The sequence below is a fragment of the Phascolarctos cinereus genome, unplaced genomic scaffold (assembly GCF_003287225.1).
Source record: "Phascolarctos cinereus isolate Bilbo 61053 unplaced genomic scaffold, phaCin_HiC Scaffold_1;HRSCAF=81, whole genome shotgun sequence".
Lineage (NCBI taxonomy): Eukaryota > Metazoa > Chordata > Mammalia > Diprotodontia > Phascolarctidae > Phascolarctos > Phascolarctos cinereus.
Window position 1 is genome coordinate 227,495,305 of NW_027555514.1, and position 14,884 is coordinate 227,510,188.

Sequence of the window (14,884 nt, forward strand, 5' to 3'; positions counted from 1 at the left end):
TCTCGGGTGGCGAGGCTACCGCTACCCTTGTTTTTGGGGTCAGCCGCTCCGAGACCCCCTGGGCAAATGGCCGTGGGGGTGAGGCCCAAAGGCCATCTAAAACAAAATGGGAAGGGTTGAGAGGGAAGCTGCCTTTTAATCAGACACTCAGAGGCTGAAAGACCATCTCCCCCCTCAACCCAGCCCATTAGGAAGCAAAAGCCAGAGAGACAAGGACAAGCCTGCCAAACAGGCTGGCATCAGTCCGGGTGGCAGCGGGGAGAGAGGAGGCGGGCAGGGAAGCCGTTTGACATACAAAATGGCTTAGTGCTCACCCCCAGGAGGCCATCCTCTCTGCTTCCCAACCAGTGACCCCCAGGGACATGGCTCTCCCATATAAAGTGGCTAAGGCTCCATAAGGTCTGAAAGGAGAAAACAGGCCCCTCCCCAAACACCCTTGTTGGGGATGGAAGAGGCGGCATGGGAGGGATGTGATGGACTCATGCTTCCTATCTCAGGGTGACTGAAGAAAGAAAATTAGTAAGAAAAAAAAAATTAAACCTTTTGCTGCTGAGTATATTTTTAGTTTCTAAGTAGCTCCTAGCATTGCAAACATTTTCTTTTCCACTCTCCCCTCCCATTTTATTATCTAGAAGGATGGGAAGGGGTTATTTTACATTACTAGTCCCAGAGAATGGTGACATGAGAAATGATGTCATTGAGTTTCCCGGCAAAAATTCCTTAAATTCCATAGCCTAGGCACATGCAGAAGAGAGAAAGAGAAGAAGAGAAACAGAAGAGAGGAGAGAAAAGATGGGACCCAGAGAACAACAGAAAGCATGCTCTTAATTCAATCCCAAGAGATTCTAGCTGCCACATTTTATGGATGAAAAAACAAAAACAAAAACACAAAAAAACTTGAGAATCAGATAAGTTAAGTGATTTACCCTCTGCCACAGAGTTAAGCCAGCGGCAGCTGTGGAAACACAGGAAGATGGATTCAGAAGAGGAATGAGCTTTAGAGATCAAGTCCACCCGGACAGAGGAAGCAACTTGCTATTGGGAGAACTGGATTCAGACACCAGGCCTCCTTCCTCTCTAAGGCACAATCTCCCTAAAACTCAATTGTAGGGAAGTATCAACTTCTAGCTGAGGGCATCTGTTCTCACGAGATTTAGAACTAGAAGGGATCTCTTTCCATTAACATGCTGCTTTTCAGGGCATAGCTCTCCTAAAAGAATACTACAAAAGGCAGGGACAGACTAGTTTGAAGGAGTCCCATACCACACATTTTACAAATGAAACTACCTAGATTCTCGATGGCATCATTTGTATGATTAGCATTTCCTTCCCTCTGTGTGGCTTCTACCCGTCCAGCCCCCCTCAGCCCTGGAACAGCTGCTTCCCTCCTGGCAGAGATGCCCTTTTTAGCCTCTCCTGGCTTGGCTCAGAAAGCCGCGTGTGGCTGGAGCAGGAACACACTCCTTCCATGGGAAAGACGAGCCACCCACGGGCAGCCACAGGCTTCAGGACCTTGTGCCATGGAGCCAGCTGTGGGAAACTGCTCTTTCAAAATCAGCAACCCAGCCTCTTGCTAGCCAACTGCAGCCTGAGACAGCTCTGGGGCTTGTGATATAGGAGACAAGGTTCCTAAAAACACAATGCCAGTTACGGCGTGCATGGATCCTGTAATGACGGCTCTGCCCACATGGGGAAGGAGGGAAGGAGGTTGAGTTTGGAGCAGTGGCTAGATTTCTGGCACTAGCAAGGATGACATCAGCTAGAAAAGAGTGGGTGCTGGGTCCATGGGGAGAGTACAGAAAGGGTGGGGGGAATCTCAAAGTAATTATAGGCCAAACTTGGTCTAGTAAAGCTGGGTCACAGCAGTTGTGCTAATGGGACAAGGAAGGGCGGTGAGTGGGTGGGTCCTTGGCCCAGATGCTGCCAGTGTAGGCTTTTGAGGTTAAAAACCACAGTGGAAACTTTATTTGAAGTGGGGGGAGGGGAAGGAGAGGGAAGGAAGTCAGGGAAGAGACCAATTCCATTCTGTGGGTCCTGTAGACAATAACCTTTTGTAATCCATACAAGCTGGGCAGGCCAATCTACTCCACAGTTTCTAGGAAAGCAAGAGAAAGGATCCCCGCCCCACCATCCCTCTTGAAAAGCCACATAATCATAGTTAGTTGTTGTGTGGCAAGGCTTCTAAGGCCCGAATTCTCTCCCACGCTCTCCATTTCCAGTGACACATACAAGAGAAAGCTGACCTAATACTGTGTCTAATTAGAAGCACTACATTTTTCTAGGTATAGTTAGAGTTGATACTTTTGAAACCCATCTGAGTGTTTAGGGGTTAGGAAAAGTTACTACTAAAAATTCTTTCTGGTAAATATCATCTCTCTATCTTTCCTTTGCCTCCTTACTGGTGTGTGGAGACCCTGCTTCCTGGAGGCTGGGGTGTAGAAGAAGGCTGTTCAGCCCAATTTTGCTTGGGAACCTAGAATTTCAATGTCTACCATTACCCAAACCCACTTGACCAACATTGCCGTCATCTAGAGGCATGCTGAGAAGACTGTGTATGTGTGTGGGATGTTTGAACACCATCTTTGGTCCCCTCAAAATAAAATAATAAGGTAAGTGAAAGTCAAGTTAAGGAAGAAAAAAAAGAGCAAAAGGACCTCATCATTTGTACCTCTCCGCTCCCAAGTGGTTGTCGCCTCTCACCTTTCCAGACTTTATCAACAGGTCATCCTGGAAGCATCTCTGACTCATCTCTCTCCTTTATTTCCTAGAAATAATCAGTCCTCAGATTGGCTGCTCTGGTTTCCATCCTGTCCTTTTTCAATTTCTTTTGCCATCCCCTTAAGTTCAAGTCTTCATCACCCCCTATAGCAGATGTCCTGACTTCTGCCTTTCTCATTCCTAGCCCCTCTCACAAACTGCTGGCGAACTAGCCCAGGTTAAACCCTTTTTTCTGGTCGATAAATCCCCATGGCTTTCTTACTGCCCACAAACGTCTCTGTTTGATCTTTAAGGTCTTATCCGCATCTTTCCAACTGTATTTCCCACCCATTTCCTGGCATTAATTCTGAAAAAAACCTTTCCTTTATTTAGAGAGCATCTCCTTATTGAACAAGAAGAATCACTGATTCAGTGGGGCTTTAAAAAGGAAAGATCCACCCTTAGTTTCTCTTCTTCCCATCTGCATCACATCATAACTGTTCAAGCCTCTCCCCGGAGGGGTGAGGGAGGGAGCTTTGCCGTTGCCCACCCCTAACCACATGGGGCTCAAATGGCACGGTGACAAGCCTGACCCTGGCTGGCCCTTGGGCTCCTAGCTGATTGTTTTATTTTATGTTTTGAGGGGGTTGAGTGTGGGCACTGACTTGTGAGTCTGAGAGGTCCAGAGATCCTGAGTCCTTACACAGTATGGGAGGTGCCTTGTTTACAGGCAACACAACAATTCTTGGATGACCAAGGACCAGAGAATGAGCCCAAGCCTTGCCCCAGCTTGGCAGAGGATGTGGACTTGGAGGGAAACTGAGCCAAAGAGGGGTGAAATATAACAATTCCCATTGAATAGTCCCAAAATTGCCTCAGTTTAAGTCTTAACCTCCTGGGAGCATAGAATAATAGGTATAAGTTATTATGGTTATAATAGCATACTACTAATTATTAATTATAATAGTAGTTATAAATTAAATCTCTATCAATATAGACTTGTGAGAGCCTTTAAGTTGGGCAATTCTTTTACGTGGAAGAAACAGCTGTCCCATATCTGAGCTAGAATATACCCTATGTAGCTTTCTACTCCCTGCTTTGGGGTGGATCTAGGTATAAGCCAAAACCTAAACTTTAAGTAATCTTTCCTGGGGCTCCAGGGTGGGAGGTGGGGCATAACGAGTTAAAGAATACAAGAAAAGGAACATAATGACACCTGTCCACCAAGGACTGAATGAGGTCTAAAGTAGAAAACATGCAATGTACCAGTAGGTAGATGGCAAGATGGTCTAGGCACTTTGCTGGAGAAGCAACAAGGTCTAGTGTCTAGGGCCAGACAGCAGACAGAAGCACTGATTGTAGATACTCTGGGCTAGTTTGCATTCACTTGGTCGCTAATCAATATGCCTAAGGAAGGTAGCTAGGTGGCACAGTGGATAGAGTGCTGGACCTGAAGTTAGGGAGACGTATCTTCAAGAGTTCAAATCCAGCCTCAGACACCTAGTAGCTGTGTGACCTTAGGCAAGTTATTTAAACCTGTCTGCCTCAGTTTCCTCATCTGTAAAATGAGCTGGAGAAAGAAATGGCAAACCAGTACAATATCTTTGCCAGGAAAACCCCAAACATGATCATAAAGACTTGGACATGACTGAAAAATGGCTTAATGACCACAGACCTTAAGGCAGGACTTCCAAAGATGAATGGATTAACTCCCTCAGAGACATAGGCATAGATTCTGGAGGTCCAGGCCTCAGTGAATATCTCACAGGTCAGATGGGATACAAAGGAGAAGCAAGGTCTCGGGTCTAGGGAGCACGTAACCTTGACTACAGGTGTCCCCTACACAGATGTGTCTCAGTACCACTATACTCTACGTCTAGACTACCCACTTTTCCTCTGAATGCTGTATGTGCTTATGGGAGAGTACACTCTAGGTTTCGAATAGGGAATATCTTAAGGCTACTTCTATGCCAGCTTGGTGGTGGCAGCAGACAAAAGTACCAGGTCTGGAGTCAAGAAGACCCGAGTTCAAATCTGGCCTAAGATACTTACTAGCTGTGGGGCCCTGAGAAAATCACTTCCCCTCTATTTGTCTTAGTTTTCTCATCTGTAAAATGGGAATGATAATAATAGCACCTACCTTCCCAGACTGTTGTGAAGGTCAAATGAAATAATAACTGTAAAGTCTTTAGCACGGTGCCTGGCTCATAGTAGGGGCTATATAAATGTTAGGGAGTGCATGAGGAAGAATTACTATCTTAGCAAATGCTTTTGCTTTGAGCTAATTGTGTCTAAAGGCTGACTGCTAATGAAAAACATAGCATCAGAGATTTTTGAGCACTTTTTTTGTTTGTTTGCTTTTTAAAGAAGTACCCATGCACAAGGGTGGGTGCAGCCACCCACCTCTGGGGACATAACTTCCATGAGTAAGTGCACACTAGAAGTACTACCCATAGGGGGCACTACAAAACAAGTACAAAACCCAACAAATGTGGTCCTAAGGTGCTCTAGGTCCTCAAGTGCGGCAATGTGCCCTCGAGGCCGCAAGCTCTCCATCCCTGGTGTAGCTCCTTTTCCTTTACCACGAAGGCACTGGATTTTTTTTTTTGAGGATTCTTCCTTTACTCATACCAAGGAGGGGACGTGTTCTTACCAGCCTGTCATATTGAAGTCCCTGTAGAGCATCTTCTTTCCAAGTTCTTTTCTCTGTACTCTCCTTGGAAACTCCAAATGTGTGAACTCATTTCCCAGTAAGTGAGGCTGCATGAAAGCCTAATAGTGGGAAGGAGAAAAGGAGAAGGGAAAAGAAAAACAAACCTCACATTTAGGGCATGAAACAACACACTTGCTGAATGTTTTACAAATCCAGGCAGATGCTTAAAGAAACAACAACAAACCCGAGACTTTTTCCCCCAACAAAGGAAAAAGGTTTTAGAAACTGAGTGCTCTCAGAAAAGTACTCTGCGAAATCATTAATTTATACAAGTTAAGAAAAGGCAATTTGACTTTTCAATTGGTGCTAAAGAATACAAGAGCACATTTGTTTTTATTAAGGCCTGAGATGGATATTCCAAAGCATTCCCCAGTCCTAGTCACTATTCTTATTTTGATACTTAAAAAAAGTCCCACTGCTTAGATGTTTCTTTTAAAAAAATTCAATCTAATTTTTAAAAATTAACACAAATTTATTTTCTCCCCCCCCATCCCTCCATCCGTGGGGGGGAGGGAAGAAAATCAAAACTTTCATCATAACAAATATGCACGTTCAAACAAAACAAACCTCCCACACTGGCCATGTCTTATTGCTTAGACACTTCCTTTTTAAAAATTTAATCCATTTTTTTCCATTAACAAAAATCTATTCTCTCTTTCTTTCATCCTTCCATCCATTGAGGGGGGAAAGGAAGGAAAAAACTCATTATAACAAATATGCACATTCAAGCAAAACAAACTCCCACATTGTCCACGTGCAAAAATGTATGTCTCCTTCTGCACCTCAAGTCTATCGTTTCTTGGTCAGGAAGTGGATAGCAAGGTTCATTGTCTGTCTTCTGGGCTCATTTGTTACCCTGACTCTAAAATAAGGTGATCCAATCTATGAAATCCGAGGCAGTTTCCAGCCTCTGCCTGGCACATTACTGAGCTGCAAGATATTCACATTTGGGGTGTAAACCTTGACCCTCTTATGACAATCTCCTTCTCCAAGGGATTAAAAAAAGGGGGGGGCAGGAAAGGCAACCCTGACCTTTTTCTCCTTGGCTTTGTGGGCTCTGGGCAAGCTGTCTACACAGAATGAACACTGCATCTCACCATGTGTCTGCATATTTATTACCCAATAAATACAACGGACTAAGTGATGCAGGCTGGGGCTGGAGACACCAGGCAGGAACTTTCTATTGGAGCTTCTCCATCCCGCTCAGCGGTAATTTGATCATGTAAGTGCAGGGCCATACTGGAGCAGATGGTCTCTTCCTTCTCCCCACCAAATCTCTGCTCGAGCTACAAAGTCTTGAACAAACAGCCACTTAGGGAATTACTCTGAGACAAACAGACTCATTGTCACATTCAAAATTCAAACCCAGCTATCCACTGAAGTGAAATGCTTAAGTGCTGGCTTTTGTACCCCCCATAAATACCTGCATCATTGCTTATTCCTGCCCACCCCCTCCTCAGACATAAGCAGCTAATGTTTACTAATTGGCTAGGTGGAGTATATGGGTTTTTTTTTTGCTATTGCTTTGCAGGGGCCTTGCAAGGAGCCAAAAGATGAATGCACTAGAACAGGGATGGTGTCTTTAACTGGGTGGAAAATGGGCATCTTCAATTGCTGCAGATTTCTGAGTAACCTCCACTGGGGCTATGATAATAGAAAACATTAGCTTGGAAGCCATTACTTATTACTGGCATGTTGAGAGTCAGCTGTGGCAAGCAGTTCTTGAGGTAGAGAGCTAGGCTGGCTGCAAACTCCTGAGTCTGGAGTGGGGAGGGGGGGGACAGGTATCTTGGGGTCTGAGAGTCATTCCTCATCTGGCTTTGGTTTCAGGATCCTCTTGGATTGAGGGCTCTTAATGCTATGGTGACAGTGACTGAGGCTTGGGGCTGCTGCCCACGATCAATAGGCTAACTTTCAGGCTTAAAAGACACTTGGTTCCCAGAAATTCAAGAATGGGCTGTTTGCCAGGGATATTTGGGATATAAGGATCCTAATTTCTTTGGATATGTTGATGGGAGAGTATCCCCCCTGGGGAAGTCCCAGGTTCAACCTAAAGCCAAAGGTCTGAGGAATTCTGGAGAGCTCTCTAGAAATTCAATGAGTCAGCCAATCAATAAATATTTATTAAGCATTTATCACGTGCCAGGCAATGTGCTAATCCTTGGGGATGCAGAGAAAGGAGAGTCCCTGTTCTTAAGGAGCTCATAGTCTAACGGGAGAGACAATATGAAAACAACTATATACAAGACACACACAGGATAAATTGGAGATAATCAATAGAGGGAAGGCACTTTGTTCAGTTCTTCAGCTGTGTCTGACTCTGTTACCCCATTTGGGGTTTTCTTGGCAAAGATACTGGAGTGGTTTGCCATTTCCTTCTCCAGCTCATTTTACAGATGAGTAAACTGAGGCAATCAGGGTTGAGTGCCTTGCCCAGGACCACACAGCTAGTAAGTGTCTGAGGCCAGATTTGAACTTAAGAAAATGGGTCTTCCTGACTCCAGGCCTTGCACTATATTCACTAGTGTCGGCAAAGCCATCTTGTAAAAGATGGGATTTTAGCTGGTTCTTGAAAGACTTCAAGGAAGTCAGGAAACAGAGATGAGAACGGAGAGTATCCCAGGAACGCAGCATAGCTAGTAAAAATGCCTGGAATCCGGAGATGTATAAGGCACACAAGGAGGCCAGTGTCCTCACATGGAAAGAGTTAACAACTTGTATTCAGCTACTCCCAAATATCAGTTTATTCATTATTCAACAAGCCATTTCTTAAGTGTTTACGATGCTCAAGGCATCATAATAGACAATGGTGAAGATGCAAAGGTGACTAAAACATTTCCCCTCTCATCTTAGGCAGCTTATAATGCATAGGCCAATATTTCAATGGATCAGTGATCTCATTGGAGCAGGTTTTCAATGATGTAGATTGCAACTCATCCATGAACGTCCATCCTATCTGCTTGACACTTTTAGGTGTCCTCCCATAAATCTTCCACAGAGTATCCATGCAACCTTTTAGGGCCCTTCTTCATATTCTCTTGATATTGTATGGATCCCAATGGAGAATATCATCTGTCAATCAAGTTATTCCTTACCCTAGTTATGTGGCGGGTGCATCTTTTTTCCCCTGATCTCCTATTTCTCTCATAATGTCCTTTACGTTGCTTCTGTTACACAATTCCTTACTTACAACGTGTCACAGCCTGCTTAAGCCCACTGTACACTCCTTCATCGCCCTCTAGGTGACAGAGGATCACAAATCTACACATCAGATTCTAGAAACCAACAATCAGTTGCTATGTTATAAATTTTAATTTTCCACAGTCTCTATAGAATTGAAGCTTATGGCATAGCAAGTGGATCTTGGTTTCTGAAACCTGATGCTTGCAAACATCTGATAACAAGACCTGTTCTTATAAGACAACTGGTGATTATAGCCAATGTCACTCAGACTTACCCACCCCTTTAATTTCTAGGTCTGTACACATTAAACAACAATAACGACGACGATGGTGGTGGTGATGGTGATGATGATGGCTGGCATCTGCCATGGGCTGGGCCTGACTTAGGCCAGTCTTCTGGTTGTTTAGGTCTAATATTGGAATGAGACAAGACAAGTGTCACTCAACAGTTAACAAAGGGTTAACTGCCATGGCAGGGAAAACATCTGCAACAAAGGCATTTAGTGAGGACACCATGCTGATTCCTCTGGACACAGTTTCTCTGAGTTGGTCATGTTCAAGGTCCAAGGTCAGAAGTCAGAAAGCCAAGTGGATCTCCTTCTGGCCTTTTGTATTTAAGCAACTGGGTGGCAAAGCAGACAGAACACTGGCCCTGGAGCCAGGAAGACCTGAGTTCAAATCCAGCCCCACACATTTACTAGCTATGTGACCCTGGGCAAGTCATTTAACCCTGTTTGCCTCAATTTCCTCATCTGGAGCTGGAGAAGGAAATGGCAAACAACTGAAATATCTTTGCCAAGAAAACCCCAAATGGGGTCACAGTGAGTCAGACACAACTGAAAAATTACTCAACAACAAAATTCAGGCAAACAGAAACAAACAACCTGGACCAATCTTTTTAGCCAATCAAGTTTAAAGAAAGCTTTAATACCTCTTAAGAGTCTATCTGGCAAGGCCCTAGAAGATACGGCTTCCTATACAGAGCCAAAAAGGTCAAAGTCTACAGCCTTGGGAGATACCACTCCACTTCAGCTCAGGAAGCATGCAAGGGATGTATTATGACGTGGTACGTGTCCTTCCAAATTGTTCTAAGTCAAACTCAGCCTGCTTAAAAAATAACTCAATTCTTACTCTAGAGAATTTTTTGCATGAAAGCTGCCCCACTGCCTCTTCTCGTTCAACTGAGCTTTGAGAATAGGCTCAAGCCCCAGGACAGGGTTCAAACGGGCCTGGGTTTTGTTTCCAAGGTGGTTTCCCCAGCAGGTGGAGTGGGTAACACAAGGACAACAGATTTATGGAAGGTGTCTAGAGGCTTCTTCCCAGCCCTTCCCCAGCATCCAGGTGTTAATGTGGCTTCACCAGTCAAAGCTTGCCCGAGGCAACATTCTAATCAGTATACTGCAAGAAAGACCCCATTTGGTGATTTTTTTCTTCTTCTCCATTTCCTGCTAGCAAGAAAGTGATTGAATTAAGCCTCTAAGATCTAGGTAATTTTTGAGGCATATTCCACAGCAGTACTCCTGGCCTGGGAAGTTTAAATTTGTCATCTCCCACCATCCATATGAGATATATGAAACGGCTCCCAGAGTGAGTGGACATGTACTCTCCGGGCAAATTTAGTGGTTGACTAGGGTGTATTAGAAATCTGGACAATGGAAGAACAAACAGTCTTCTGTAAAAGGGGCCAAGGAGTGAAATTTCATTTAGTATCTAATGTTTTAATCTTTTATTACTGTTGTTGTTATTATATTTGTCTGTATCAATAACAACTACTTCTGGTTTCATGTCAACATGAAAGCTTGAGGAGGAACCCAGCTCTCTCACATATACTCTAGCAAAATATCTAAAAGGGTGAAAGAAAATGATCAAAACCACCCAACAGAGACAGCAGAAGCATCTCCATCCAGACCAGGACTGCACAAGAAGACAGCCACAAGCATTGGAGAGGCTGCTCAAAGAAGGATTTAGACAGGGGTGGAGGACGTGAGGGGTGAGAGCATGGCTTATCAAAGCAGCACAGTGAGATAGAGCCAGTCCCTAAGATGGGAGAGAACAATTAATGACTCTACAGAGTGGCAGAAAGAGAAAAGACCAGTTCAACAAGTGGGTACATATTCAGGGTGACTAAGGCTCGAGACAAATGTGATCAACATCTGAGTGGGGCCTGTTCAGGTTCACAACAGGGAATGGAGTCAACTCCCAGTTGGGGAGAAAGGAGACAGTGATAGAGGGTAGAGGTGAATACCTACACTGGGCTGACAGAGGAGGCAGAAGCCAGGGATTGGGTCAGAGGCCACTAGTCCTGGCCACTACATCCAGAAATATACAAGAAGTGCACAAAATCCAAATGACAGAAGAAAACTCGGCCTGCCCAGCCCACTGAAGAGTTCGAGAGAGGACCCTGGTACAAAACCCCAATCCAGAAACTATGGCTGGAGTTATGAGCAAACAGAGGAATACTGTGGATTAATAGAGGCCTTAAAGGTTAACCCAAAAGAGGAGAGTAAACTTACAAGTTTAAGTAGAACCTTAGATAAAAGAATGGGTTGGCCACAAGGCATCTAAGTGTGGCTGGATGAAATGAAAAAAACAAAACAAAACAAAAAACAACAACTCAACTCAGTGCTCTGGAAGGGGAAAAAAAATGGAAGAATAAATAGCTTAGAATAGAAAGTAGAAAATCTTACTCAAGTAAGTGGACTCCCTGAAAAATGTAATGAAGCAATAAGAAATCAATGACCCCAGGTGAAAATAAGACATAGCGGAACAAATTGAAAGTCTGAAGGAAAAAAAAGTGAGGTATCTACTATCAAAAGGAAAACAGGTTGAGAGAGAGAGTTTAAGTTCCCTGAAAATCAGGTCCAAACAAAAAACCTGGATATCACATTTCAAGAAATCATAAAAGAGAGGTGCCTAGATCTAACAGAATTGGAGGGCAAAGTAAAGATAGAAAGAATCCACTTTCTCTGAAATGTATTTTTTTTACAAAAACTATACTGGAATAGTAAAATCAGGATCTTAAGAGTTGCATGAGATCTTGGTGTTCATCCAAGCTGATGTCTACTTAGCTTAGAAAGTCAAAGTAATAATTAAATTATAAATCACATTATAAATCATAAAGTGCTCTCTCTGGCTCTATGTGTGCACACAGAGAGGGCAGCTAGGTGGCACAGTTGGATAGAACACCAGGCCTGGAGTCAGGAAGACCTGAGTTCAACTCTGACCTCAGATACTTACTAGCTATATGACCCTGGGCAAGTCACTTAACCCTGTTTGCCTTGGTTTCCTCATCTGTCAAATGAACTAGAGAAGGAAATGGCAAATCAGTCCAGTATCTTTGTCAAGAAAACTTCAAATGGAGTCTCAAACTGGAGTCAGATAGGACTGAAAAATGACTGAACAAAAACATATGTGTGTATATATATATATATATATACACACACACACATATAGTCTATATAAAATTCTTGTAAAACCACCTTAGTATAACATATTTGCAACATATTAGTAAAAGATCTATGAAATATTTTTATCCCATAAGAATGTTCTCAGTCTAACAGTAATTTAGTCCTCTTTTTCATTCAATAAGAGAGAATGCAGTTATAGCAGAAGGAAAAGATCCATGGATTTGGGGCCAGAAGGCTTGGGTTCAAATCCTGATTTAGCTACTTTCTTCCTGGGGTGACCTTGGAGGCAAAGTCACTTTGCCCTCCAGGGCTCAGATTCTTTACATGTAAAATTGGAGTGGGGCTGGGTTGGACTAGATCAAGGGTATTGCTGGATCCTGCTTGAATGGGGCTCCCAAAGCTGATCGTTAAATTTTCAATGTGAACATTTACAACCTTGGAAACCAGCAAATTCTACAAACCACAGTTTGATTTATTGCTTTGTTGACTGTCCAGACTTAAGACATTAATGGAGAAATTTTAATAATGCAGATTAAATTTAAAAATGTGTCATGCATACAAGCTCTCAGCCTTCCCTCCCTTCTCCCCCACCAGCTGATTGTTAAACATTTACCAGCACATCTCTGGCCTAAATGATTCCTACAGGCCAGCTCTAAGTTCTACTAAAGGTATTTGGCTTTGATTTCACTCCATTTAGGCTTTCAGAAGCACTGCCCCTCTTCTTTGGACCCTTCAAAGAGTCCAAACACTTCTCTGCTGTCACAACAAAAAACACCAGGCAGGCAGTTTGGAAGCTGCTGTGGTCAATTATTGAGGACATGTTTTCAAGTGAGCTTTTTTTATATACAAGTATAGGGTTGGAAGGGATCTCGGGCCCAGGAAGGTGAGCCGAGCTAACAAGAGTGTGTATATAAGTTGGTTACTTAGCAACTCTAACACTTTAAAACTTTTGCAGGGAAAAAACCCCACTATCTTCTACGTTACATGGTACAGGATTCAGGGGTGTCAAGTGAGTATTTCTTCAAGTTTATTTGTAGATCCTTTTTAGTGCAAAATGTTTAAACTATTTACAGTACCCTGTGTGTCAGGTGGGCTGTCTTGCAGGTAAGAAGTCAGGGTTTCTAAAAAGCCATTTCTAAACTTCTGCTAAGTCTCAGAACACCACCATCATCTTCTTCATCATCATAACTGACATTTATAAATTTACCAAAAAAACCCAAACCCTGACATTTATACTATGTTCTAGGCACCGCAGTAAGTGCTTTATAATTAGGCAAACCACTCTAGTATCTTTGCCAAGAAAACTCCAAATGGGGTCATGAAGAGTCAGACACAACTGAAAAATGACTGAACAACAACAAAAAATGAAATTTTATCTATTTTTCCTTCAATGGGCTACTTTCCACTATCACAGACAGCTTACCTGTAGAGCAGGTACCCCCCCCACACACACACTCTCCACATACACACACATATTCCACATACACACATTCAGGTGATAAGAGAAAGAGGACAACGTGTTGGAATCATTATCTCAGGACAACCACGGTTGGTTTCAAAGCTTTAAGAGGCCAGCTTTCATTTCCTTCATAGTCTGAACTCATAACTATGACTTCAGATCTTCCCCCCAAATTAAGGCAAGCTACTTCAGAATCAGATGAAGAAGTTCACAGTCCAAAGGAGGCTCCTAAGTCTGGTAAGTTCTCTCTTGCACTGTAGGCAGCAGATTAGCCCAACTCCAGCTTTCTCCTCTTGCTACCTCATCCCCACCGCCATCTCCTTCTCTTCCCAGGAAGTGTTCTTCATGAAACTGTTATTTAGGGGTTAGTAATTTGGGTGCAAGTGGGTGAAAAAGGGGATTCCTCCAGGAGTGTGCCTTAATTTTCTCCAATGAAATAAGTAGAAATAGGGTTTCTATTGGGGTTTTTTTTGTTGTGTTTTGTTTTTGACCTTACCACTAGTTTCTGAGGAGCTGACTTTTTCTAACTAGTGAGGTGATAAGAAAGTAGTGTTGGCCTAGGAGTCAAGAACACTGATGTTCAATCTGATCCTCTGAAATATAATGGCTGTATGACCCTAGTCACAACCTATATAGGGATATAGGCACTTCTTTAAAGGAAGGCAACAAGCATTTATTAAGCACCTACTATGTGCCAGGCACACAGTACCTTTACAAGTATTATCTCATTTGATTCCCACAACAACTCTGTGAAGTTGGTGCTATTATCATCTTTATTTTACAGTTGAGGAAACTGAAGCAGGCAAAGGGTAAGTGACTTTCCTAGGGTCATACAGCTAGTGTCCAAGTCTTCCTGATTCCAGACCTAGCACTCTATCCACTGTACCTACCTACCTGGCTCTAACAACTGCAGAGAAGAGGTCTATCTATACTGGTAGAGAGTGTTTCCTCACCAGGGAATTCCCCCTTTACCAATTAAATTATAGGTTCAGTCCCTCTCCCTAAGGACCAGGTATACTTATCTCGGCTTTAATATTACCTCTAATATTCACTCCTGAATTTGTGAATCTGGACCACATTATCTCAGTTCTCCCTGCCTTCAATGAATCATAATTTAGCATGTTAACATCTTCTGCCTCGACAGAGGGTTGATACAGGAAATGTCTATCTGAACAATATTTCTACGTCTTTTGAGACACCAAAATGGAAGATGCTATTTTACCCAACGTGTCTTAACAGAGCCATGTGATTCCTTTTTAAACTCAGTGCCAGGAAAAAAGTATTTTCCTCACTGATGACCGTGGAAATAAGTTGTGGTAATGCAAAAGCAGGGGTTCTGGCCTCAGAAGGCCTGGGGGTTCAGAGGGCAAAACTTGTTTATTGTTTATGTGAACTTGGACAAGTCTGTTAACTGCTCTGTGCCTCA

At 43.2% G+C, this 14,884-nt stretch overlaps 1 protein-coding gene across 2 annotated transcripts in view; it reads right to left on the reverse strand.

The window, feature by feature from the left end:
* The window catches only part of PPM1H (protein phosphatase, Mg2+/Mn2+ dependent 1H), a 310,397-nt gene that overhangs the window by 68,888 nt on the left and 226,625 nt on the right, over nt 1-14,884 (reverse strand). For both annotated transcript variants that reach the window (XM_020990179.2, XM_020990180.2), the window contains one exon: nt 5,351-5,469. In XM_020990179.2, coding sequence (XP_020845838.1) covers nt 5,351-5,469 — 119 coding nt within the window. The remainder of the gene's footprint in view (nt 1-5,350; nt 5,470-14,884) is intronic.